The following is a 26,789-nucleotide window of genomic DNA, read 5'->3' as shown; positions in this document are numbered from 1 at the left end:
TGCCTCTCTGATTAATGCCCTCCTTGCCTGGTCTGTGAGTTTTGGTGGGCGGCCCTCTCTTGGCAGGTTTTTTGTGGTGCCATATTCTTTAAATTTTTTAATAATGGATTTAATGGTGCTCCGTGGGATGTTCAAAGTTTCTGATATTTTTTTATAACTCATCCCTGATCTGTACTTCTCCACAACTTTGTTCCTGACCTCTTTGGAGAGCTCCTTGGTCTTCATGGTGCCGCTTCTTGGTGGTGCCCCTTGCTTAGTGGTGTTGCAGACTCTGGGGCCTTTCAGAACAGGTGTATATATACTGAGATCATGTGACACTTAGATTGCACACAGGTGGACTTTATTTAACTAATTATGTGACTTCTGAAGATAATTGGTTGCACCAGATCTTATTTAGGGGCTACATAGCAAACGGAGTGAATACAATACGCACCACTTTCCCGTTATTTATTTTCTAGAATTTATGTAACAAGTTATTTTTTTCATTTCACTTCACCAATTTTGACTATTTTGTGTATATCCATTACATGAAATCCAAATAAAAATCAATTTAAATTACAGGTTGTAATGCAACAAAATAGGATAAACGCCAAGGGGGATGAATACTTTTGCAAGGCACTGAGAGAGAGAGAGAGAGAGAGAGGGGAAGTCGTCAGCGTTTCTTTAAACAGCTTTCAGGTTTACTCAGAAGTCAGGTTTATTATGTCTACGCTCTGTGAAAATATAGATGGTAAATAATATGGTTTCTCCATTTAGATCGAGAGGGTGTGCGTGTGTATGCCACAGCTGTACTAATAGAACACCCCACTGACCCACCTCCTTGTCCACAGACCATGGCCACTTTCCTCTCCCCTTCAGTCTCTTACCCCCTACCCCTTCGTACCCTCTTTAAGAAGATTTAAGTCTTTCAGCCCCTCCTCACATCCCATCCTATCACATTATTATTGGCCCTGTTCTGTTAGAAGGTTATTTGTGTAGTATGTGTGTGTTCAGAGACAGGATCTTAGATGTGAGGCAGTTGAGGTTTCTTGTGGTTGTTTGGGTGTTTTGTAGTGGTTTGACTGTCAAGGGTGAGGGTGTGTGTGTGCGTGTGCATGTGTGGGGTTATTGTGCATGTCAAAGGTTTTGATCAAGGTTAAACAGTCTTTCTCTGTATCTACACAAGAAGCTGTATTTACATGACTCTCTCTCTCTCACTAAGGTGCGTCGTTCATGGGCTCGTTCCTGGCCAGCAGTTTGGGCTCTCCCCCGTCTCACCCTGCATCCCCTTCCTCCCCCTCCTACAGGGGAGGACCTCACTCCAGCGCCTCTCCCATCTGGTTCCCCCACTCACATGAAGGTAAGACACACACACTCTCACATACAAGCATGCGTGTGTTTCGGGAGCCCCCCCCTCTCAGACCAGGGCCCCTCTGGGCTAACAGACCTCCAACGGTGCAATTCCTGCTACACACACACACACACACACAACTACGCATATGGTTTGTGTCTTTTGGACACAAAATTGAACTCTGAATAGTTAATGTTAGGCATGAACTCCAAATGGTTAAGGTAAGGGTTAAGGTCTGGAATAGGCTTTAAAAAATAATCTTAAAAACAACTTTCTATTACTGTATTTAATCTTGCAACCTTTGGAATCAGAGGCAGATGCTTACGCCCATCCGGCATTCCTGTCCACAACGCCCTAGGCTCTAGCTGGTCATTATTGCTCATCTTTATCAAGGATGGCAGCCAGGTCACCCGTGATACAAGTCAGTATTCGACGTCCATCTATGTCTGAGGACGTCGGGAGATGATGTTGAAACCGGCCACTAAGGGCCACAGTGAGTTGTCTGGCAGGAGACTGTGAGAGCTAGTTGGCTTTTCGACAGGTGCACCATGTCTTCTTTTGGCTGTTAACCGTCTGCGGTCAGAAAGAGAGGTTGTTTCAGTTATCTACCTAGTCAGGTGTGTGTGTCTGTGTTTATGTGTGTGTGTGTGTGTTTGTGCAGTTTGTGCAGTTTGTGCAGTTTGAATTCATAAAACGAGGGAGGGTTTAAATGTGAGCGCCAGACAGCGAGAGAGAAATATAGAAAGAGAGGGAGAATGACTGAGTCTACTATGCTCACGTGATAGGCCGAGGGTCATGACACAAATTCTATCTTAAATTATAAACAAATCACATTTGCATAATAAGAGTTACGTTAATTGAAAAATCATATTTGAATAGTTATTGTTGGATTGTGAGTGTCTATCTCATTTTGAAGGTAAAGAAAAAACTGTTATGAAATCTTTTTACGTTGCATGTTGGAATTTACAATGATTGAAGTCCTCTGCTTTTGGGCTAAAGAGCAGAAACCCAGACTTCCTGAAATAAATTGATGATGTTGATAATGTACAGTAGTACTACAGGAAACATGGTGCAGAGGTGGTGTTTCCACTGGCTGTCCACTAGGTTATAGGGAGATAATTGTACCATCCACCAAATTAAAAGAAATCACACAGGGCAGAGACTCAGGGGGAATGCTAATATGGTATAAATCTGAACTAACTCATTCAATCGAATTGATCAAAACAGGAGAATTCTTTATCTGGTTAAAAATCAACAAGGAGGCTATCTTAACAGATAAAAGTGTCTTCCTCTGTGTCACATACATTCCCCCCTCAGAGTCACCCTACTTCAATGAAGAGAGTTTCTCCATTCTAGAGGGGGAGATTAGTCACTTTCAGGCCCAAGGCAACGTACTGGTCTGTGGAGACCTGAATGCTAGAACAGCAGAAGAACTAGACACTATTAACAGTCATGGGGACAAACACCTACCGGGAAGCAACAACCTTTCCCTCCCCACATACCCCCCCCCGAGAAACAACTATGACAAAGTGAAAAACAAAAATGGAGTACAGCTCCTGAAGCTCTGTCGAACACTGGGTCTCTACATAGTCAATGGTAGGCTAAGATGGGACTCTTTTGGTAGGTACACCTACAGCTCATCCCTTGGCAGCAGTACTGTAGACTTCTTTATCACTGACCTCAACCCAGAGTCTCTCAGAGCCTTCACAGTCAGCCCACTAACACCTCTCTCAGACCACAGTAAAATCACAATGTATCTGAGAAGAGCGGAACCCAACCATGAAGCATCACGGCCCAATAAATTGCATGGTACTAAACAGGACTATAGATGGAGTGCAAACAGTACAGAAATCTACCAAAAAGCAATTAGTAGCCAGAAAATACAATCTCTCCTGGACAACTTTTTAGCCTTAACATTCTACTACAGCAATGAATGTGTAAATTTGGCAGTTTGGAGCATAAACTTTATATTTGACAAATTAGCCTCCTTGTCTAATCTAACGAAACATAAGAGCAAACCAAAAGTAAAGATAATGAAAAATGGTTTGATAATGATTGCAGAAGTCTAAGTCATTGAGAAATACATCTAATCAAAAACACAGAGACCCAGACAACAAAAACATACTCCTTCAATATAGGGAAACACTGAAGCAATACAAACACACCCTAAGAACAAAATAGGAACAGCACATTAGAAATTAGCTGGATGTAATTCAGGAATCCATAGAATCAAACCACTTCTGGGAGAATTTGAATAAATTAAACAAACCTAATCATGAGGAATTAGCTATCCAAAATGGGGATCTGTGGAGAAATCACTTTGCAAAACTCTACAGCAATATAACAAAGAGCCCAGAACAAAAAGATATACAAGATAAATTACATATCCTTGAATCAGCAGTCAAAGTATCAGAATCCTGTGGATACCCCAATTACAGAAGAATAATTATTGGGGAAAAAAACAAAAAGCCTGTGGTGCTGATGGTATTTTAAATGAAATGATCAAATATACAGATCACAAATTCAAAGTGGCTATACTCAAACTCTTCAACATTATCCTCACTGCAGGTATTTTCCCCGATATTTGGAACCAAGGATTGATCACACCAACCTATAAAAATATAGACAGATTTGACCCAAATAATTACAGAGGAATTTGCGTTAACAGCAACTTGGGGAAAATTCTCTGCAGTATCATAAACAGCAGACTACATAAATTCCTTGATGAAAGCAACTTTTTTTAAAGTATCGTACAACTGACCACATTTACACCCTCCACACTTTAATTGACAAACAAGTAAACCAAAACAAAGGTAAAATCTACTCGTGTTTTGTAGACATCAAGAAAGCATTTCATTCAATTTGGCACAAAGGACTTTTATAAATAAACTAATAGAAAGTGGTATTGTAGGGAAAACATATGATGTTATTAAATCAATGTACACTAAAAACAAATGTGTGGTTGAAATCGGCAACAAGCAAACAGACTTCTTCTCTCAGGGACGTGGAGTGAAACAGGGCTGCCCAATAAGTCCAACACTATTTAACATCTACATTAATTAATTGGCAAAAACATTAGAAGAATCTGCAGCACCTGGTCTCACCCACTGAAATCAAGTGTCTGATGTACGCATATCACCTGGTGCTACCCACTAGGCTTCTTAACAGCTTCTACCCCCAAGCCATAAGACTCCTGAATAGCTAATCATGGCTACCCAGACTATTTGCTATTTTTTTTTTACTTATCTATTTTTTACTTAACACAATTTTTTTTCTTAAAAACTGCATTGTTGGTTAAGGGCTTGTAAGTAAGCATTTCACTGTAAGTTCTACACATGTTGTATTTGGCGCATGTGGCAAATACAATTTGATTCGATTTGATTTGATAGGGAGGAGTTACAGCAGCATCTAGATCATCTGCACAGGTTCTGCCAGACCTGGGCTCTGACCGTTAACCTAAAAAAAACTAATATAAGGATATTCCAAAAAAGGTCTGGAAATCAGGATGACAAAAATAAATTATATTTGGACACAGTTCTATTAGAACACACCAAAAACAACACTTATCTAGGACTAAATATCAGCAACAGGTAGCTTTCACATAGCTCTGAATGAGCTGAGAGACAAAGCAAGAAGATCATTCTATGCCATTAAAAGGAACATTAAAATCGAAATTCCAATTACAATCTGGCAAAACATTTTCCAATCAGTTATAGAACCAATTGCTCTATATGTCAGCGAAGTATGGGGTCCGCTCTCTAATAATGAATTTACCAAATGGAACAAACATCCAATCGAAATACTGCATGCAGAGTTTTGCAAGACTGTACTGCAAGTGCAAAGAAAAACTCCAAATAACGCATGTAGAGCATAATTGGGCCAATACCCCCTCCTTAGGTCCCAGTGTAGCTCAGTTGGTAGAGCATGGCGCTTGCAACGCCAGGGTTGTGGGTTCGTTTCCCACGGAGGGCCAGTATGAACAAAAAAAAAATGTATGCACTCACTAACTGTAAGTCGCTCTGGATAAGAGCGTCTGCTAAATGACTAAAATGTAAATGTTATTCGAATAGATAAAAGAGCCATCAAATTTTACAACCATCTAAAGACAAGTGACCCCAAAACATTCCATCACACAGCTCTACTATGTCAAGAGATGAAACAAGAGAAGAGTCCCCTCAGCCAGCTGGTTCTGAGGCTCAGTTCACTAACCCAAACCAACCCCATACAGCCTCAAGACATCACTCAAAGAGAGAGAGAGAGAGAGAGAGAGAGAGAGAGGGTGGGGGGGATAAAAAGGGAGACAGAGAGAGAGAGGAAGAGAGAGGGAGGGGAGAAAAAGAGAGAGAGAGAGGAGAAAAAGACAGAGAGAGGGGGGGAGAGAGAGAGAGAGAGAGAGAGAGAGAGAGAGAGGGGAAGAGAGGGAGGGGAGAGAGAGAGAGAGAGAGGGGAAGAGAGAGAGAGAGAGAGAGAGAGAGAGGGCAACCAGTGAAGAACAAACACCATTGTAAATACAACCCATATTTATGTTTATTTATTTTCCCATTTGTACTTTAACTATTTGCACATTGTTACAACACTGTATATATACATAATATATATGAAATGTCTTTATTCTTTTGAAACTTCTGAGTGTAATGTTTACTGTTAATATTTATTGTTTATTTCACTTTTGTTTACTATCTACTTCACTTGCTTTGGCAATGTTAACACACGTTTCCCATGCCAATAAAGCCCTTAAATTGAAATTGAATTGAATTGAGAGAGAGAGAGAGAGAGAGAGAGAGAGAGAGAGAGAGAGAGAGAGAGAGAGAGAGAGAGAGAGAGAGAGAGATAAGATAGAGGGGAGAGGAGAAAAAGACAGAGAGAGGAAGAGAGGGAGGGGAGAAAAAGAGAGATAGAGAGAGAGAGGGGGGAAGAGAGCGGAAGAGAGGGAGGGGAGAAAAGGGAGAGAGAGAGAGGGAGCAAGAGAGAGAGGGGGAGGGGAGAAAGACAGATAGAAAGAGAGAGAGAGTAATAATAATAATTATTATTATTATTATTATTATTGTTGTGATTATTATTCTAAATGGTAGTCGTACGGGTAGTAGAGGTAATGGTAATGATAGCAGTTTAATGAAGGTGGTGGTAGTAGTAGTGATAATGATGATGGTAGTTGTAGTACTGATGTAATGGTGAGGATGACAGTTAGTTATAAATTAGTTATAGTTTCATTTTCCATGTTTAGTCTATTTAGTCTATTTGACTGTTAACATTTTATTGTTGTTCTTTTTTATTTATTTATTATTATTATTATTATTATTATTATTATTATTATTATTATTTACTACCATTTTATATTATTATTTGTTATTCTTTATTATTTTATTACAATGTATATTGTATACAGTTGAAGTCTGCTATACAGGGTGATACCTCTGGTGACTACCGTAAGGCCCTCCTCCTGCTCTGTGGTGGCGATGACGCGTAACCGTGGCGATGACCCCTGAAGGGGGCGGGACCCGGAGAGACCTCCGCTTTGACTGGCCCCTCTAGCGGTCAATCACTCTCTGAGTCCTGTGTAAGCCAATAGGAGAGCTCTGCTGGTGGAACAAACTCCCTCACGACGCCAGGACTGCGGAGTCACTCACCACCTTCCGGAGACATTTGAAACCCCACCTCTTTAAGGAACACCTGGGATAGGATAAAGTAATCCTTCTAACCCCCCCTTACCCCCCAAACCCCCCCCCACTGGCTATAAGGTGAATGCACCAATTTGTAAGTCGCTCTGGATAAGAGCGTCTGCTAAATGACGTAAATGTAAATGTAAATGTAAGTCAGAAGTTTACATACACTTACGTTGGAGTCATTAAAACTCGTTTTTCAACCACTCCACACATTTCCTGTTAACAAACTATAGTTTTGGCAAGTCGGTTAGGACATCTACTTTGTGCATGACACAAGTCATTTTTCCAACAATTGTTTACAGACAGATTATTTCACTTATAATTCACTGTATCACAATTCCAGTGGGTCAGAAGTTTACATACACTAAGTTGACTTTAAACAGCTTGGAAAATTCCAGAAAATGATGTAATGGCTTTAGAAGCTTCTGATAGGCTAATTGACATCATTTGAGTCAATTGGAGGTGTACCTGTGGATGTATTTCAAGGCCTACCTTCAAACTCAGTGCCTCTTTGCTTGACATAATGGGAAAATCAAAAGAAATCAGCCAAGAACTCAGAAAAATAACTGTAGACCTCCACAAGTCTGGTTCATCATTGGGAGCAATTTCCAAACTCCTGAAGGTACCACGTTCATCTGTACAAACAATAGTACGCAAGTATAAACACCATGGGACCACGCAGCCGTCATACCTAGAGATGAACGTACATTGGTGCGAAAAGTGCAAATCAATCCCAGAACAACAGCAAAGGACCTTGTGAAGATGCTGGAGGAAACAGGTACAAAAGTATCTATATCTGTCACGATCGTTGTAAGAACCGGACCAAGGCGCAGCATGATAGGCGTACATCTTATAATGAGTACATTACATCCACAACAAAACAACAAAACGATACGTGAAGTCTAAAAGTTCTACACCAAAACAAACCTATACAGAACAAGATCCCACAATTAACTGTGCCAAACAGGCTGCCTAAGTATGGTTCCCAATCAGAGACAACGAGAATCAGCTGCCTCTGATTGGGAACCACCCTGGCCAACATAGATCCACACGATCTAGAACATAAACCTAGAAAACTAAACCTAGAAACTAACACCCTGGCTCAACATTAAAGAGTCCCCAGAGCCAGGGCGTTACAGTACCCCCCAAAGGCTCGGACTGCGACCGCGCCAACCAAACACCACAGGGAAGGGGCCGGGTGGGCATTCCACCTCGGAGGCGGATCCGGCTCCGGGCGCGACCACCACTCTCTCTCTCGCCCTCGTGGTCTGGCCCTGCTGGCCGGAGCTGGACTGAACACCGGTGGAGCGGATTGCTCTGGCTCCGGCGTGGAGCAGCTGACCGGTGCCGGACCAGGCACAGGTGGAACAGGCACGGACCGTGCCGGACTGACGACGCGCACCACTGACTTGTTGCGGGGAGCGGGAACGGGCCGGACCGTGCTGACGACGCGCAGCACTGGCTTGGTGCGGGGAGCAGGAATGGGCCGGACCGGGCTGACGACGCGCACCACTGGCTTGGTGCGGGGAGCAGGAACAGGCCGAACCGGGCTGGCGACGCGCACCACTGGCTTGGTGCGGGGAGCAGGTACAGGCCGGACCGGGCTGGCGACGCGCACCACAGGCTTGGTGCGGGGAGCAGGAACGGGCCGGACCGGGCTGACGACGCGCACCACTGGCTTGGTGTGGGGAGCAGGAACGGGCCAGGCCGGGCTGGCGACGCGCACCACAGGCTTGGTGCGGGGAGCAGGAACAGGCCGGACCGGGCTGGTGACGCGCACCACAGGCTTGGTGCGAGGGGCAGGAACAGGCCGGGCCGGGCTGGCGACGCGCACAACTGGCTTGGTGCCGGGAGCAGGAACAGGCCGGACCGGGCTGGCGACGCGCACCACAGGCTTGGTGCGAGGGGCAGGAACAGGCCGGGCCGAGGCTGGCGACGCGCACCACAGGCTTGGTGCGGGGAGCAGGAACGGGCCGGACCGGGCTGACGACGCGCACCACTGGCTTGGTGCGGGGAGCAGGAACAGGCCGGACCGGGCTGGCGACACGCTCCACAGGCTTGGTGCGGGGAGCAGGAACAGCCCGGACTGGGCTGGCAACGCGCACCACAGCCTTGGTGCGAGGGACAGGAACAGGCCGGACCGGGCTGTCGACGCGCACCACAGGCTTGGTGCGAGGGACAGGAACAGGCCGGACCGGGCTGGCGACACGCACCACAGGCTTGGTGCGAGGGACAGGAACAGGCCGGACCGGGCTGGCGACGCGCACCACAGGCTTGGTGCGAGGGACAGGAACAGGCTGGACCGTACTGGGAACACACACCACTGGCCTTGTGCGGGGGACAGGAACGGGCCGGACCGGACTGGTAACACACCCCAGTACCTCTCGCCGTGCCTCTACACTCTCCTTCCCCATCATGACCAATGGCCCCCGTAACCTGGTGGCCTCCTCTCCTAGTCCACAAACTCGCCCTGTAGCTGCCTCCAGTAGCCCCGTCGTCCATGCCGTGTGCCCCCCCAAAAACATTTCTTGGGGTTGCCTCTCGCCTGTCCGACGACGGCACGGTTGGCGCCGTACCTCCTCTCTCGCCAGGGCTTTAACTTTTGCCCATGGCCCTTTGCCCGCGAACATGTCCTCCCAAGACCACCATTCGCCCACCTGGGACATCGCCAACTTCTCCAGTTCCTTTCCCGGTGTCTGCTCCTGAACACGCTGCCTCTGATTGGGAACCACCCTGGCCTGATTGGGAACCACCCTGGCCAACATAGATCCACACGATCTAGAACATAAACATAGAAAACTAAACATAGAAACTAACACCCTGGCTCAACATTAAAGAGTCCCCAGAGCCAGGGCGTTACAATATCCACAGTAAAATGAGTCCTATATCGACATAGCCTGAAAGGCCGCTCAGCAAGGAAGAAGCCACTGCTCCAAAACCGCCATAAAAAAGCCAGACTACGGTTTGCAACTGCACATTGGGACAAATATCGTACTTTTTGGAGAAATGTCCTCTGGTCTGATGAAAGAAAAATAGAACTGTTTGGCCATAATGACCATCGTTATGTTTGGAGGAAAAAGGGGAAGGCTTGCAAGCCGAAGAACACCATCCCAACCGTGAAGCACGGGGGTGGCAGCAACGTTATTATAACCGCGATCGATAAAAGACAGTACTGTGCAGCCATCTTCATCGACCTGGCCAAGGCTTTCGACTCCGTCAATCACAGCATTCTTATTGGCAGACTAAATAGCCTTGGTTTCTCAAATGACTGCCTCGCCTGGTTAACCAACTACTTCTCAGATAGAGTTCAATGTGTCAAATTGGAGGGCCTGTTGTCTGGACCTCTGGCAGTCTCTATGGGGGTGCCACAGGGTTCAATTCTCGGGCCGATTCTATTCTCTGTGTATATCAATGATATTGCTCTTGCTGCTGGTGACTCTCAGATCCACCTCTACGCAGACGACACCATCTACATCTGGCCCTTCATTGGACACTGTGTTAACAAACCTCCAAACGAGCTTCAATGCCATACAACACTCCTTCCGTAGCCTCCAACTGCTCTTAAACGCTAGTAAAACTAAATGCATGCTCTTCAATCGTACGCTGCTTGCACCCGCCCGCCCGACTAGAATCACTACTCTCGACGGGTCTGACCTAAAGTATGTGGACAACTACAAATACCTAGGTGTCTGGTTAGACCGTAAACTCTCCTTCCAGACTCACATTAAGCATCTCCAATCCAAAGTTAAATCTATAATCGGCTTCCTATTTCGCAACAAAGCCTCCTTCACTCATGCTGCCAAACATGCCCTCGTAAAACTGACTATACTACCGATCCTTGACTTCGGCGATGTCATTTACAAAATAGCCTCCAACACTCTACTCAGCAAATTGGATGTAGTCTATCACAGTGCCATCCGCTTTGTCACCAAAGCCCCATATACTACCCACCATTGTGACCTGTACGCTCTCGTTGGCTGGCACTCACTACATATTCGTCGCCAAACCCACTGGCTCCAGGTCATCTATAAATCACTGCTAGGCAAATCCCCGCCTTATCTTAGCTCATTGGTCACCATAGCAACAGCCACCCGTAGTATGCACTCCAGCAGGTATATCTCACTGGTCATCCCCAAAGCCAACACCTCCTTTGGCCTCCATTCCTTCCAGTTCTCTGCTGCCAATGACTGGAACGAACTGCAAAAATGTCTGAAGCTGGAGACTCTTATCTCCCTCACTAACTTTAAGCATCAGTTGTCAGAGCAGCTTACCGATCACTGCACCTGTACACAGCCCATCTGTAATTAGCCCACCCAACTACCTCATCCCCATATTGTTATTTATTTTTCTCATTTGCACCCCAGTATCTCTATTTGCACATCATCTTCTGCACATCTATCATTCCAGTGTTAATACTAAATTGTAATTATTTTGCACTATGTCCTACTTATTGCCTTACCTCCATAACTTACTACATTTGCACACACTGTATATAGATTTTCTATTGTGTTATTGACTGTACGTTTTGTTTATTCCATATGTAACTCTGTGTTGTTGTTGTTTTTATCGCACTGCTTTGCTTTATCTTGGCCAGGTCGCAGTTGTAAATGAGAACTTGTTCTCAACTGGTTTACCTGGTCAAATAAAGGTGAAATATATATATTTTTTTTATCATGCTGTGGGGGTGCTTTGCTGCAGGAGGGACTGGTGCACTTCACAAAATAGATGGCATCATGAGGAAGGAATATTATGTGGATATATTGAAGCAACATCTCAAGACATCAGTCAGGAAGTTAAAGCTTGGTCGCAAATGGGTCTTCCAAATGGACAATGACCCTAGGCATACTTCCAAAGTTGTGGCAAAATGGCTTAAGGACCACAAAGTCAAGGTATTGGAGTGGCCATCACAAAGCCCTGACCTCAACTCAATAGAACATTTGTGGGCAGAACTGAAAAAGCGTGTGTGAGCAAGGAGGCCTATAAACCTGACTCAGTTATACCAGCTCTGTCAGGAGGAATGGGCCAAAATTCACCCAACTTATTGTGGGAAGCTTGTGGAAGGTTACCCGAAACGTTTGACCCAAGTTAAACAATTTAAAGGAAATGCTACCAAATACTAATTGAGTGTATGTAAACTTCTGACCCACTGGGAATGTGATGAAATAAATATAAGCTGAAATAAATCATTCTCACTACTATTATTCTGACATTTCACATTCTTAAAATAAAGTGGTGATCCTAACTGACCTAAGACAGGGAGGTTTTACTAGGATTAAATGTCAGTAATTGTGAAAAACTGAGTTGAAATGTATTTGGCTAAGGTGTATATAAACTTCAGAATTCAGCTGTACGTTGTTGCTTTGGCAATATTGACACAACGTTTTTCATGCCAATAAAGCAGCTCGAATTTGAATTTGAATTTGAGAGGAAGAGAGGGAGGGGTGAAAAAGGGAGAGGGAGAGGGAGAGAGAGAGAGAGAGAGAGAGAGAGGGAGAGAGAGGGAGAGAGAGGGAGAGGGAGAGAGAGAGAGAGAGAGAGAGAGAGAGAGAGAGAGAGAGAGAGAGAGAGAGAGAGAAAAGAGAGCAAATCTCTCTGTGGCAAACCTTCGAAGTGTGATTGTTTTGAAGAATCCAAGCCAGGGAGCCTCAGTAGGCAGACTGCCAGCTGGCCCCTGTCCAGAGAGTGGAGCACAGCGAGGAGAGCCTGGACACTACATACACACATGCTCGCACACACACACTCTCAGTCAAACACCATGCTCGCACACACAAACTCTCAGTCAAACACCGTGCTCGCACACACAAACTCTCAGTCAAACACCGTGCTCGCACACACAAACTCTAAGTCAAACACCTGTCCTTGTCCCCACAGATTATAGTTTTTATTGACAGAGGTCTCAAACTGTTCTGGCAGGTACCATGTCTCCATCTCTCTCTCTCATTCTCCCCCACTCTCTCTTCCCCCATCTTTCTCTCTCTCTCATTGTCTCTCTCATTGTCTCTCTCTCTCTCTCTCTCTCTCTCTCTCTCTCTCTCTCTCTCTCTCTCTCTCTCTCTCTCTCTCTCTCTCTCTCTCTCTCTCTCTCTCTCTCTCTCTCTCTCTCTCTCTCTCTCTCTCTCTCTCTCGCTCTCAAATCATTTCAATTCAATTTAAGGGCTTTATTGGCATGGGAATCGTATGTTAACATTGCCAAAGCAAGTGAAGTAGATAGTAAACAAAAGTGAAATAAACAATAAATATTAACAGTAAACATTACACTCAGAAGTTCCAAAAGAATAAAGACATTTCAAATGTCATATTATGTATATATACGGTGTTGTAACAATGTGCAAATAGTTAAAGTACAAATGGCGTACATGTGGTCCTCTGTAGCTCAGCTGGTAGAGCACGGCGCTTGTAACGCCAAGGTAGTGGGTTCAATCCCCGGGACCACCCATACACAAAAATGTATGCACGCATGACTGTAAGTCGCTTTGGATAAAAGCGTCTGCTAAATGGCATATTATTATTTATTTTTATAAATGGGAAAATAAATGAACATAAATATGGGTTGTATTTACAATGGTGTTTGTTCTTCACTGGTTGCCCTTTTCTTGTGGCAACAGGTCACAAATCTTGCTGCTGTGATGGCACATTTTTACATTTACATTTGAGTCATTTAGCAGACGCTCTTATCCAGAACGACTTACAGTTTTTAGTGAGTGCATACATTTTTCCTACTGTGGTATTTCACCCAGTAGATAAGGGAGTTTATCAAAATTAGGTTTGTTGTCGAATTTGCAGATCTGTGTAATCTGAGGGAAATATGTGTCTCTAATATGGTCATACATTTGGCAGGAGGTTAGGAAGTGCAGCTCAGTTTCCACCTCATTTTGTGGGCGGTGTACACATACCCTGTCCTCTCTTGAGAGGCAGGTCTGCCAAAGGCGGCCTTTCTCAATAGCAAGGCTATGCTCACTGAGTCTGTACATAGTCAAAGAATTCCTTAATTTTGGGTCAGTCACAGTGGTCAGGTATTCTGCCACTGTGTACTCTCTGTTTAGGGCCAAATAGCATTCTAGTTTGCTCTGTTTTTTTCCAATGTGTCAAGTAATTCTCTTTTTGTTTACTCATGATTTGGTTGGGTCTAATTGTGTTGCTGTCCTGGGGCTCTGTGGGGTCTGTTTGTGTTTGTGAACAGAGCCCCAGGACCAGCACACTTACAGTGGGGAAAAAAGTATTTAGTCAGCCACCAATTGTGCAAGTTCTCCCACTTAAAAAGATGAGAGAGGCCTGTAATTTTCATCATAGGTACATGTCAACTATGACAGACAAATTGAGAAAAAATAATCCAGAAAATCACATTGTAGGATTTTTAATGAATTTATTTGCAAATTATGGTGGAAAATAAGTATTTGGTCACCTACAAACAAGCAAGATTTCTGGCTCTCACAGACCTGTAACTTCTTCTTTAAGAGGCTCCTCTGTCCTCCACTCGTTACCTGTATTAATGGCACCTGTTTGAACTTGTTATCAGGATAAAAGACACCTGTCCACAACCTCAAACAGACACACTCCAAACTCCGCTATGGCCAAGACCAAAGAGCTGTCAAAGGACACCAGAAACAAAATTGTAGACCTGCACCAGGCTGGGAAGACTGAATCTGCAATAGGTAAGCAGCTTGGTTTGAAGAAATCAACTGTGGGAGCAATTATTAGGAAATGGAAGACATACAAGACCACTAATAATCTCCCTCGATCTGGGGCTCCACGCAAGATCTCACCCCGTGGGGTCAAAATGATCACAAGAACGGTGAGCAAAAATCCCAGAACCACACGGGGGGACCTAGTGAATGACCTGCAGAGAGCTGGGACCAAAGTAACAAAGCCTACCATCAGTAACACACTACGCCGCCAGGGACTCAAATCCTGCAGTGCCAGACGTGTCCCCCTGCTTAAGCCAGTACATGTCCAGGCCTGTCTGAAGTTTGCTAGAGTGCATTTGGATGATCCAGAAGAGGATTGGGAGAATGTCATATGGTCAGATGAAACCAAAATAGAACTTTTTGGTAAAAACTCAACTCGTCGTGTTTGGAGGACAAAGAATGCTGAGTTGCATCCAAAGAACACCATACCTACTGTGAAGCATGGGGGTGGAAACATCATGCTTTGGGGCTGTTTTTCTGCAAAGGGACCAGGACGACTGATCCGTGTAAAGGAAAGAATGAATGGGGCCATGTATTGTGAGATTTTGAGTGAAAACCTCCTTCCATCAGCAAGGGCATTGAAGATGAAACGTGACTGAGTCTTTCAGCATGACAATGATCCCAAACACACCGCCCGGGCAACGAAGGAGTGGCTTCGTAAGAAGCATTTCAAGGTCCTGGAGTGTCCTAGCCAGTCTCCAGATCTCAACCCCATAGAAAATCTTTGGAGGGAGTTGAAAGTCCGTGTTGCCCAGCGACAGCCCCAAAACATCACTGCGCTAGAGGAGATCTGCATGGAGGAATGGGCCAAAATACCAGCAACAGTGTGTGAAAACCTTGTGAAGACTTACAGAAAACGTTTGACCTGTGTCATTGCCAACAAAGGGTATATGACAATGTATTGAGAAACTTTTGTTATTGACCAAATACTTATTTTCCACCATAATTTGCAAATAAATTCATTAAAAATCCTACAATGTGATTTTCTGGATTTTTTTTCCTCATTTTGTCTGTCATAGTTGACGTGTACCTATGATGAAAATTACAGGCCTCTCTCATCTTTTTAAGTGGGAGAACTTGCACAATTGGTGGCTGAATAAATCATTTTTTCCCCACTGTAGGGGACTCTTCTCCAAGGACATCTCTCTGTAGGGGATGGCTTTGTTATTGAAGGTTTGGGAATCGCTTCCTTTTAGGTGGTTGTAGAATTTAACGGCTCTTTTCTGGATTTTGATAATTAGCAGGTATCGGCCTAATTCTGCTCTGCATGCATTATTTTGTGTTTTTTGTTGTACACTATGGATATTTTTGCAGAATTCAATTTTGCATGCAGTGTCTCAATTTGGTGTTTGTCCCATTTTGTGAATTCTTGGTTGGTGAGCGGACCCCAGACCTCACAACCATAAAGGGCAATGGGTTCTATAACGGATTCAAGTATTTTTAGCCAGACCCTAATTGGTATGTCAAATGTTATGTTCCTTTTGATGGCTTAGAAGGCCCTTCTTGCCTTGTCTCTCAGATAGCTCTAGGGCAACGGTGTCTAGATGGAATTTGTATTTGTGGTCCTGGCAACTAGTCCTTTTTTGGAACACCATTATTTTTGTCTTACTGAGGTTTACTGTCAGGGCCCAGGTCTGACAGAATCTGTGCAGAAGATATAGGTGCTGCTGTAGGCCCTCCTTGGTTGGTGACAGAAGCACCAGATCATCAGCAAACAGTAGACATTTGACTTCAGATTCTAGTAGAGTGAGGCCGGGTGCTGCAGACTGTTCTAGTTTCCTCACCAATTCGTTGACATATATGTTGAGGAGGGTGGTGCTTAAACTGCATCCCTGTCACCCCACAGCCCTGTGGAAAGAAATGTGTGTGTTTTTTGCCAATTTTAACTGCACAATTGTTGTTTGTGTACATGGATTTTATAATGTCGTATGTTTTTCCCCCAACACCACTTTCCATCAATTTGTATAGCATACCCTCATGCCAAATTGAGTCAAAAGCTTTTTTGAAGTCATCAAAGCATGAGAAGACTTTGCCTTTGTTTTGGTTTGTTTGTTTGTTTGTTTTGTTTTTTTGTTGATGTTTTTTATTTTATTTAATTTTTTAGGGGGTAGATCAGCTTTAATATTTCAGATAGATTGTAACTTCCATCAATGTAATTGTCTGCATCACTTCCAATCCCCCATATGTTTTTTCTCTCGCAAATATATATATATATATATATATATATATATATATATATATACAAACATACACATACACATATACACATACATACACACATATATATATACATACATACATATATACAGTTGAAGTCGGAAGTTTACATACACCTTAAACAAATACATTTCAACTCAGTTTTTCACAATTCATGACATTTAATCCTAGTAAAGATTCCATGTCTTAGGTCAGTTAGGATCACCACTTTATTTTAAGAATGTGAAATGTCAGAATAATAGTAGAGAGAATTATTTATTTCAGCTTTTAATTCTTTCATCACATTCCCAGAGGGTCAGAAGTTTACATACACTCAATTAGTATTTGGTAGCGTTGCCTTTCAAATTTAAAAATAAACGTCTCAGGAAGCCTTTCACAAGCTTCCCACAATAAGTTGAATGAATTTTGGCCCATTCCTCCTGACAGAGCTGGTGTAACTGAGTCAGGTTTGTACGCTTTTTCAGTTCTGCCCACACATTTTCTATAGGATTGAGGTCAGGGCTTTGTGATGGCCACTCCAATACCTTGACTTTGTTGTCCTTAAGCCATTTTGCCACAAGTATGCTTGGGGTCATTGTCCATTTGGAAGACCCATTTGCGACCAAGCTTTAACTTCCTGATTGATGTCTTGAGACGTTGCTTCAATATATCCACATACTTTTCCTTCCTCATGATGCCATCTATTTTGTGAAGTGCATCAGTCCCTCCTGCAGCAAAGCACCCCACAGCATGATAAAAAAATATATATATATTTCACCGCTGTGCTTCACGGTTGGGATGGTGTTCTTCGGCTTGCAAGCGACCCCCTTTTTCCTCCAAACATAACGATGGTCATTATGGCCAAACAGTTCTATTTTTGTTTAATCAAACCAGAGGACATTTCTCCAAAAAGAGATTTGCACTTTTCGCACCAAAGTACGTTCATCTCTAGGAGACAGAACGCGTCTCCTTCCTGAGCGGTATAACGGCTGCGTGGTCCCATGGTGTTTATACTTGCGTACTATTGTTTGTACATATGAACGTGGTACCTTCAGGCGTTTGGAAATTGCTCCCAAGGATGAACCAGACTGTGGAGGTCTACAATTATTTTTCTGAGGTCTTGGCTGATTTCTTTTGATTTTCTCATGATGTCAAGCAAAGAGGCACTGAGTTTGAAGGTAGGCCTTGAAATACATCCACAGGTACACCTCCAATTGACTCAAATGATGTCAATTAGCCTATCAGAAGCTTCTAAAGCCATGACATCATTTTCTGGAATTTTCCAAGCTGTTGAAAGGCACAGTCAACTTAGTGTATATAAACTTCTGACCCACTGGAATTGTGATACAGTGAATTATAAGTGAAATAATCTGTCTGTAAACAATTGTTGAAAAAATTGCTTGTGTCATGCACAAAGTAGATGTCCTAACCGACTGCCCAAAAATATAGCTTGTTAACATGACATTTGTGGAGTGGTTGAAAAACGAGTTTTAATGACTCCAACCTAAGTGTATGTAAACTTCCGACTTCAACTGTACATACATCCATACACACACACATATCCTTTTTTACATTAGATTTCCCTTCATTACTTTCCAACCCCACTACCCCTTCCCCAATTGGAGTAAACTAGTGAACAACAACGCTTAGGCCTCTACTTCCAGCCCATACATACTATATACAGTGGGGGAAAAAAGTATTTAGTCAGCCACCAATTGTGCAAGTTCTCCCACTTAAAAAGATGAGAGAGGCCTGTAATTTTCATCATAGATATACGTCAACTATGACAGACAAATTGAGAAAAAAAATCCAGAAAATCACATTGTAGGACTTTTAATGAATTTATTTGCAAATTATGGTGGAAAATAAGTATTTGGTCACCTACAAACAAGCAAGGTTTCTGGCTCTCACAGACCTGTAACTTCTTCTTTAAGAGGCTCCTCTGTCCTCCACTCGTTACCTATATTAATGGCACCTGTTTGAACTTGTTATCAGTATAAAAGACACCTGTCCACAACCTCAAACAGTCACACTCCAAACTCCACTATGGCCAAGACCAAAGAGCTGTCAAAGGACACCAGAAACAAAATTGTAGACCTGCACCAGGCTAGGAAGACTGAATCTGCAATAGGTAAGCCGCTTGGTTTGAAGAAATCAACTGTGGGAGCAATTATTAGGAAATGGAAGACATACAAGACCACTGATAATCTCCCTCGATCTGGGGCTCCACGCAAGATCTCACCCCGTGGGGTCAAAATGATCACAAGAACGGTGAGCAGAAATCCCAGAACCACACGGGGGGACCTAGTGAATGACCTGCAGAGAGCTGGGACCAAAGTAACAAAGCCTACCATCAGTAACACACTACGCCGCCAGGGACTCAAATCCTGCAGTGCCAGACGTGTCCCCCTGCTTAAGCCAGTACATGTCCAGGCCCGTCTGAAGTTTGCTAGAGTGCATTTGGATGATCCAGAAGAGGATTGGGAGAATGTCATATGGTCAGATGAAACCAAAATATAACTTTTTTGGTAAAAACTCAACTCGTCGTGTTTGGAGGACAAAGAATGCTGAGTTGCATCCAAAGAACACCATACCTACTGTGAAGCATGGGGGTGGAGACATCATGCTTTGGGGCTGTTTTTCTGCAAAGGGACAAGGACGACTGGTCCATGTAAAGGAAAGAATGAATGGGGCCATGTATCGTGAGATTTTGAGTGAAAACCTCCTTCCATCAGCAAGGGCATTGAAGATGAAACGTGGCTGGGTCTTTCAGCATGACAATGATCCCAAACACAACGCCAGGGCAACGAAGGAGTGGCTTCGTAAGAAGCATTTCAAGGTCCTGGAGTGGCCTAGCCAGTCTCCAGATCTCAACCCCATAGAAAATCATTGGAGGGAGTTGAAAGTCCGTGTTGCCCAGCGACAGCCCCAAAACATCACTGCTCTAAAGGAGATCTGCATGGAGGAATGGGCCAAAATACCAGCAACAGTGTGTGAAAACCTTGTGAAGACTTACAGAAAATGTTTGACCTGTGTCATTACCAACAAAGGGTATATTACAAAGTATTGAGAAACTTTTGTTATTGACCAAATACTTATTTTCCACCATCATTTGCAAATAAATTCATAAAAAATCCTACAATGTGATTTTCTGGATATTTTTTTCTCATTTTGTCTGTCATAGTTGACGTGTACCTATGATGAAAATTACAGGCCTCTCTCATCTTTTTAAGTGGGAGAACTTGCACAATTGGTGGCTGACTAAATACTTTTTTTCCCCACTGTATATTTTATGGACACAGTCAAATTCTACAATAATTAAATTTAGTTTGTTTTTACTCCTGAACTTCCTCCGATCATTTTCATGATGTCCATCTGGTTTGCTTCTATATGCCATATTTTTCTAACTGTGCTCTTTCACAAAAGCTCTCAACCTATAACCTATATACTTATTATGGACACAGTATGCTTTACATGAGTTATCTTGTTGTAATGAGTTGTTGTTATTAGTTGTTGTTATTAGTCCCATCCTTCAGCTCCATTCAACACCTCCCATCTATCTCTTAACACCATCCATATTGGATTTCTATTTGCCATATATTTTTCAACTGTACTGTGATGTTTTACAAAAGTTCGGAACCTTTCTATTCTCATTGTTTCTACAGATCGTAAATTGAAAATAAACATTTTTGCTAAAAGTATTATTATATTATTGATCGATTGACTATGACTTTTCAGATCACCCAGTAGTGCTATCTGCAGGGTTAGCTCCAGGTAAATATTGCAATCCTTTAGCCATTCCTGGACCGGTGTCCAAAAACAAGCTACAAATGGACAGTACCAAAACAAATGATCTAATGATTCTGTCTCTTTGCAGCAAAATCTGCAGAGCTGGGAAGATTGTATCCCCCATATAAATAACATTCTATTGGTAGCAAGAATTTTATATAATAATTTAAATGGAAAAATTCTAAGTTTTGAATCCGGCGTCGTTTTGCGTATCAATTCATAAACACTATGCCATGGAATCGGTACGTCAAAAATCTCTTCCTAACTATTTTGCAATCTATATGGGACGGCTGTCAATCCTTTGGTCCTTAAATGAAACTGGTATACTTTTTTATTTATCACAATTTTCTTTAACCAATTATATTCTTTAATGCAAGGCCGACAGACAAGTTCCTTACTTTTCCCCCTTCCACTTTCCTTTTCCATTTTTGCGGTAATGCTGCAATTATTTGGTTGTAATTTTGGGTAGAGCAGACATTTCCATATGTTTTTGTTAGCTGCATGTGCGACATAACTCCACCAGTCCTACCGATAATATCATTTACGAAGATTATACCTTTTTTAAACATTTTGTCAAAAAAAGGTTTTTTATCAATTAGTATATTTGAGTTAAACACAATATTTGATGCATTATTTGTTCTGTCGTTTCTGGAGGATTAAATTGAAATTGCAACCAACTTTCTATGGCTTGTTTTAGAAATAGTGATATTTGGGAGATTATTTCCTTTTCAAATAACTTAAAGTGAGAGGTTGTAATCTGAATAAAGGGAAAATGGCCATTCTTGAACATTGGGTGAGACAATCTTACTAATTTGCTAGAGAACCAGTTCGGATTAAAGTATAACTTTTGTATGACTGAAGCTTTTAGTGATAGGTCTAATGCTTTAATATTTTATCATTTCTGTCCTCCGAATTCATATTGGTTTGTTTGTTTGTCAATTAGGGCGTGCAGGGGAATATGTGGTCTGTCGTACGGTCATTTGGGAAAAAGCCAATTTGACATTTTCTCAGTACATTGTTTTCACTGAGGAAATGAACTAGTCTGCTGTTAATGATAATGCAGAGGATTTTCCCAAGGTTGCTGTTGACGCATATCCCACAGTAGTTATTGGGGTCAAATTTGTGATTGCCTCTAGATGGCCGATGGAGCCTTTTGGGTAATTGTTGCCATTTAGATTCTCTCTCTCTCTCTCTCTCTCTCTCTCTCTCTCTCTCTCTCTCTCTCTCTCTCTCTCTCTCTCTCTCTCTCTCTCTCTCTCTCTCTCTCTCTCTCTCTCTCTCTCTGTTTATCACCATTTGTTTGTGATTGGCTCTAGATGGCCGATGGAGCCTTTTGGGTAATTGTTGCCATTTAGATTCACAGGTTATTAAAACACACACACACACACACACACACACACACACACACACACACACACACACACACACACACACACACACACACACACATACATACAGTATCTCACAAAAGTGAGTACACCCCTCACATTTTTGTAAATATTTGAGTATGTCTTTTCATGTGACAACACTGAAGAAATGACACTTTGCTACAATGTAAAGTAGTGAGTGTACAGCTTGTATAACAGTGTACATTTGCTGTCCCCTCAAAATAACTCAACACACAGCCATTAATGTCTAAACCGCTGGTAACAAAAGTGAGTACACCCCTAAGTGAAAATGTCCAAATTGGGCCCAAAGTGTCAATATTTTGTGTGGCCACCATCATTTTCCAGCACTGCCTTAACCCTCTTGGGCATGGAGTTCACCAGAGCTTCACAGGTTGCCAATGGAGTCCTCTTCCACTCCTCCATGACGACATCACAGAGCTGGTGGATGTTAGAGACCTTGTACTCCTCCACCTTCCGTTTGAGGATGCCCCACAGATGCTCAATAGGGTTTAGGTCTGGAGACATGCTTGGCCAGTCCATCACCTTTACCCTCAGCTTCTTTAGCAAGGCAGTGGTTGTATTGGAGGTGTGTTTGGGGTCGTTATCATGTTGGAATACTGCCCTGCGGCCCAGTCTCCGAAGGGAGGGGATCATGCTCTGCTTCAGTATGTCACAGTACATGATGGCATTCATGGTTCCCTCAATGAACTGTAGCTCCCCAGTGCCGGCAGCACTCATGCAGCCCCAGACCATGACACTCCCACCACCATGCTTGACTGTAGGCAAGACACACTTGTCTTTGTACTCCTCACCTGGTTGCCGCCACACACGCTTGACACCATCTGAACCAAATACGTTTATCTTGGTCTCATCAGACCACAGGACATGGTTCCAGTAATCCATGTCCTTAGTCTGCTTGTCTTCAGCAAACTGTTATATTTATACTTGCGTACTATTGTTTGTACATATGAACGTGGTACCTTCAGGCGTTTGGAAATTGCTCCCAAGGATGAACCAGACTGTGGAGGTCTACAATTATTTTTCTGAGGTCTTGGCTGATTTCTTTTGATTTTCTCATGATGTCAAGCAAAGAGGCACTGAGTTTGAAGGTAGGCCTTGAAATACATCCACAGGTACACCTCCAATTGACTCAAATGATGTCAATTAGCCTATCAGAAGCTTCTAAAGCCATGACATCATTTTCTGGAATTTTCCAAGCTGTTGAAAGGCACAGTCAACTTAGTGTATATAAACTTCTGACCCACTGGAATTGTGATACAGTGAATTATAAGTGAAATAATCTGTCTGTAAACAATTGTTGAAAAAATTACTTGTGTCATGCACAAAGTAGATGTCCTAACCGACTTGCCAAAACTATAGCTTGTTAACAAGACATTTGTGGAGTGGTTGAAAAACGAGTTTTAATGACTCCAACCTAAGTGTATGTAAACTTCCGACTTCAACTGTACATACATCCATACACACACACATATCCTTTTTTACATTAGATTTCCCTTCATTACTTTCCAACCCCACTACCCCTTCCCCAATTGGAGTAAACTAGTGAACAACAACGCTTAGGCCTCAACTTCCAGCCCATACATGTGCCAGTAACCGAGAGGTCGCTGGTTCTAATCCCCGAGCCGACTAGGTGAAAAATATGTCGCTGTGCCCTTGAGCAAGGCACTTAACCCTAGTCGCTCTGGATAAGAGCATCTGCTAAATGACTAAAATGTAAATGTAATGTCACGATCGTAGAAAGGAGCAGACCAAAGCGCAGCGGGTTGAGCGTACATACTTTATTTGTACTTCACACGAACACAAAAACAATAAACCACGATCATGAAGTCCTCAGTGACACGACTGAAACGGAAACAAAAACCCACAAATACAATGTGAAAACACACAGTTTAAATATGGCTCCCAATCAGAGATAACGAGCCGACAGCTGACACTCGTTACCTCCGATTGGGAGTCATATGACTAATAAAGAACAATTAACCCAAACATAGAAATGAACAACCAGAAATCCCCAACATAGAAATACACCCAAACAATGAAAATGAACAACCCTGGCTCAAATCTCAACGTCCATGGAGCCAGAGTGTCACAGTACCCCCCCCTAAAGGTGCGACCTCCGGGCGCACCAGCATACAGTCTAGGGGAGGGTCTGGGTGGGCGTCTGTCCATGGTGGCGGCTCTGGCCCAGGTCGTGGTCCCCACCCCACCTTAGTCACTATCCGCTTCCGTAGCCCCCTCCACATGACCACCCCCCGACTAAACCCACCTGGATTAAGGGGCGGCACCGGACTAAGGAGCAGCACCGGACTTAGAGGCAGCACCGGACTAAGGGGCAGCACCGGACTAAGGGGCAGCACCGGACTAAGGGGCAGCACCGGACTAAGGGGCAGCACCGGGCTAAGGGGCAGCACCGGGCTAAGGGGCAGCACCGGGCTAAGGGACAGTACCTGACTAGCTGGCTCTGGCGGATCCTGGCTGGACGGCTCTGGCGGATCCTGGCTGGACGGCTCTGGCGGATCCTGGCTGGACGGCTCTGGCGGATCCTGGCTGGCGGAAGGCTCTGGCTGATCCTGTCTGGCAGAAGGCTCTGGCTGATCCTGTCTGGCAGAAGGCTCTGGCTGATCCTGTCTGGCGGAAGGCTCTGGCTGATCCTGTCTGGCGGAAGGCTCTGGCTGATCCTGTCTGGCGGAAGGCTCTGGCTGATCCTGTCTGGCGGAAGGCTCTGGCTGATCCTGTCTGGCGGAAGGCTCTGGCTGATCCTGTCTGGCGGAGAGCTCTAGCGGCTCCGGGTCTGGCGGACGGCTCTGAAGGCTCATGGCAGACGGGCGGCTTTGCAGGCTCAGTACAGACGGGCAGTTCAGACGGCGTTGGGCAGACGGACAGTTCAGACGGCGTTGGGCAGACGGGCAGTTAAGGCGCCGTTGGGCAGACGGGCAGTTCAGACGGCGTTGGGCAGACGGACAGTTCAGGCGCCGTTGGGCAGACGGGCAGTTCAGACGGCGTTGGGCAGACGGACAGTTCAGGCCCCGTTGGGCAGACGGCAGACTCTGACCGTCTGAGGCGCACCGTAGGCCTGGTGCGTGGTGCCGGAACTGGAGGTACCGGGCTGAGGACACGCATCTCAGGGCTAGTGCGGGGAGAAGCAACAGGGCATGCTTGGCCCTGGGGACGCACCGTAGGCCTGATGCGTGGTGCCGGAACTGGAGGTACCGGGCTGAGGACACGCATCTCAGGGCTAGTGCGGGAAGCAGCAACAGGGCATGCTTGGCCCTGGGGACGCACCGTAGGCCTGATGCGTGGTGCCGGAACTGGAGGTACCGGGCTGAGGACACGCATCTCAGGGCTAGTGCGGGAAGCAGCAACAGGGCATGCTTGGCCCTGGGGACGCACATAAGGCCTAGTGCGGAGAGCAGGAACAGGCCGGGCTGGGCTGGCGACGCGCACCGTTTCCCTGGTGCGGGTGGCCGGAACAGGCCGGGCCGGGCTGGCGAAGCGCACCGTATCCCTGGTGCGTGGAGCAGGAACAGGCCGGGCTGGGCTGGCGACGCGCACCGTATCCCTGGTGCGAGTGGCCGGAACAGGCCGGGCCGGGCTGGCGAAGCGCACCGTATCCCTGGTGCGTGGAGCAGGAACAGACCGGGCCGGGCTGGCGACGCGCACCGTATCCCTGGTGCGAGTGGCCGGAACAGGCCGGGCCGGGCTGGCGAAGCGCACCGTATCCCTGGTGCGTGGAGCAGGAACAGGCCGGGCTGGGCTGGCGACGCGCACCGTATCCCTGGTGCGAGTGGCCGGAACAGGCCGGGCCGGGCTGGCGAAGCGCACCCTATCCCTGGTGCGTGGAGCAGGAACAGGCCGGGCTGGGCTGGCGACGCGCACCGCATCCCTGGTGCGAGTGGCCGGAACAGGCCGGGCCGGGCTGGCGTAGCACACCGTGGACCTGGTGCTTGGAGTAGGAACAGGCCGGTCCGCACCGGGAACACACACCACTGGCCTCAACCGAGGATCAGGAACGGGCCGGACCGGACTGGCAACACACATCAGTCTTTCACGCCGTGCCACAAACACTTCCCTCCCTCTACTCGCCAATGGCTCCCGTACTCCGTTAGCCTTCTCTCCTTTTCTCCCTGTGGCAGCCTCCTGCTGCCCAGCCGCCTGCCATGTGCCCCCCAAAAAAATTTTTTGGGGGTTGCCTCCCGTCCTTCCGACGATGGCCCTGCCGATGCCGTTGCTCCTCTCGCCGTCGCCTCTCCACCGTCTCGCTCCATGGTCGGCGATCCATACCATCCAGGATCTCCTCCCAAGTCCAGGACCCTTTACCGTCCAACAGTTCCTCCCATGTCCAGACCCTTTGCTCCTGGACGCGCTGCTTGGTCCTTTTATGGTGGGTTTTTCTGTCACGATCGTAGAAAGGAGCAGACCAAAGCGCAGCGGGTTGAGCGTACATACTTTATTTGTACTTCACACGAACACAAAAACAATAAACCACGATCATGAAGTCCTCAGTGACACGACTGAAACGGAAACAAAAACCCACAAATACAATGTGAAAACACACAGTTTAAATATGGCTCCCAATCAGAGATAACGAGCCGACAGCTGACACTCGTTACCTCCGATTGGGAGTCATATGACTAATAAAGAACAATTAACCCAAACATAGAAATGAACAACCAGAAATCCCCAACATAGAAATACACCCAAACAATGAAAATGAACA

At 45.0% G+C, this 26,789-nt stretch overlaps 1 protein-coding gene across 1 annotated transcript in view; it reads left to right on the top strand.

The window, feature by feature from the left end:
* LOC121569617 (BAH and coiled-coil domain-containing protein 1) overlaps window positions 1–26,789 on the top strand; it is a 105,174-nt gene that overhangs the window by 29,943 nt on the left and 48,442 nt on the right. The window contains exon 3 of the mRNA XM_041880765.2: window positions 1,202–1,339. Within this exon, the coding sequence (XP_041736699.2) occupies window positions 1,202–1,339 (138 nt within the window). The remainder of the gene's footprint in view (window positions 1–1,201; window positions 1,340–26,789) is intronic.

Source organism: Coregonus clupeaformis, chromosome 1 (genome assembly GCF_020615455.1).
Source record: "Coregonus clupeaformis isolate EN_2021a chromosome 1, ASM2061545v1, whole genome shotgun sequence".
NCBI classification, from domain to species: Eukaryota; Metazoa; Chordata; class Actinopteri; order Salmoniformes; family Salmonidae; genus Coregonus; species Coregonus clupeaformis.
This window is presented reverse-complemented; position numbering and strand designations above follow the sequence as displayed.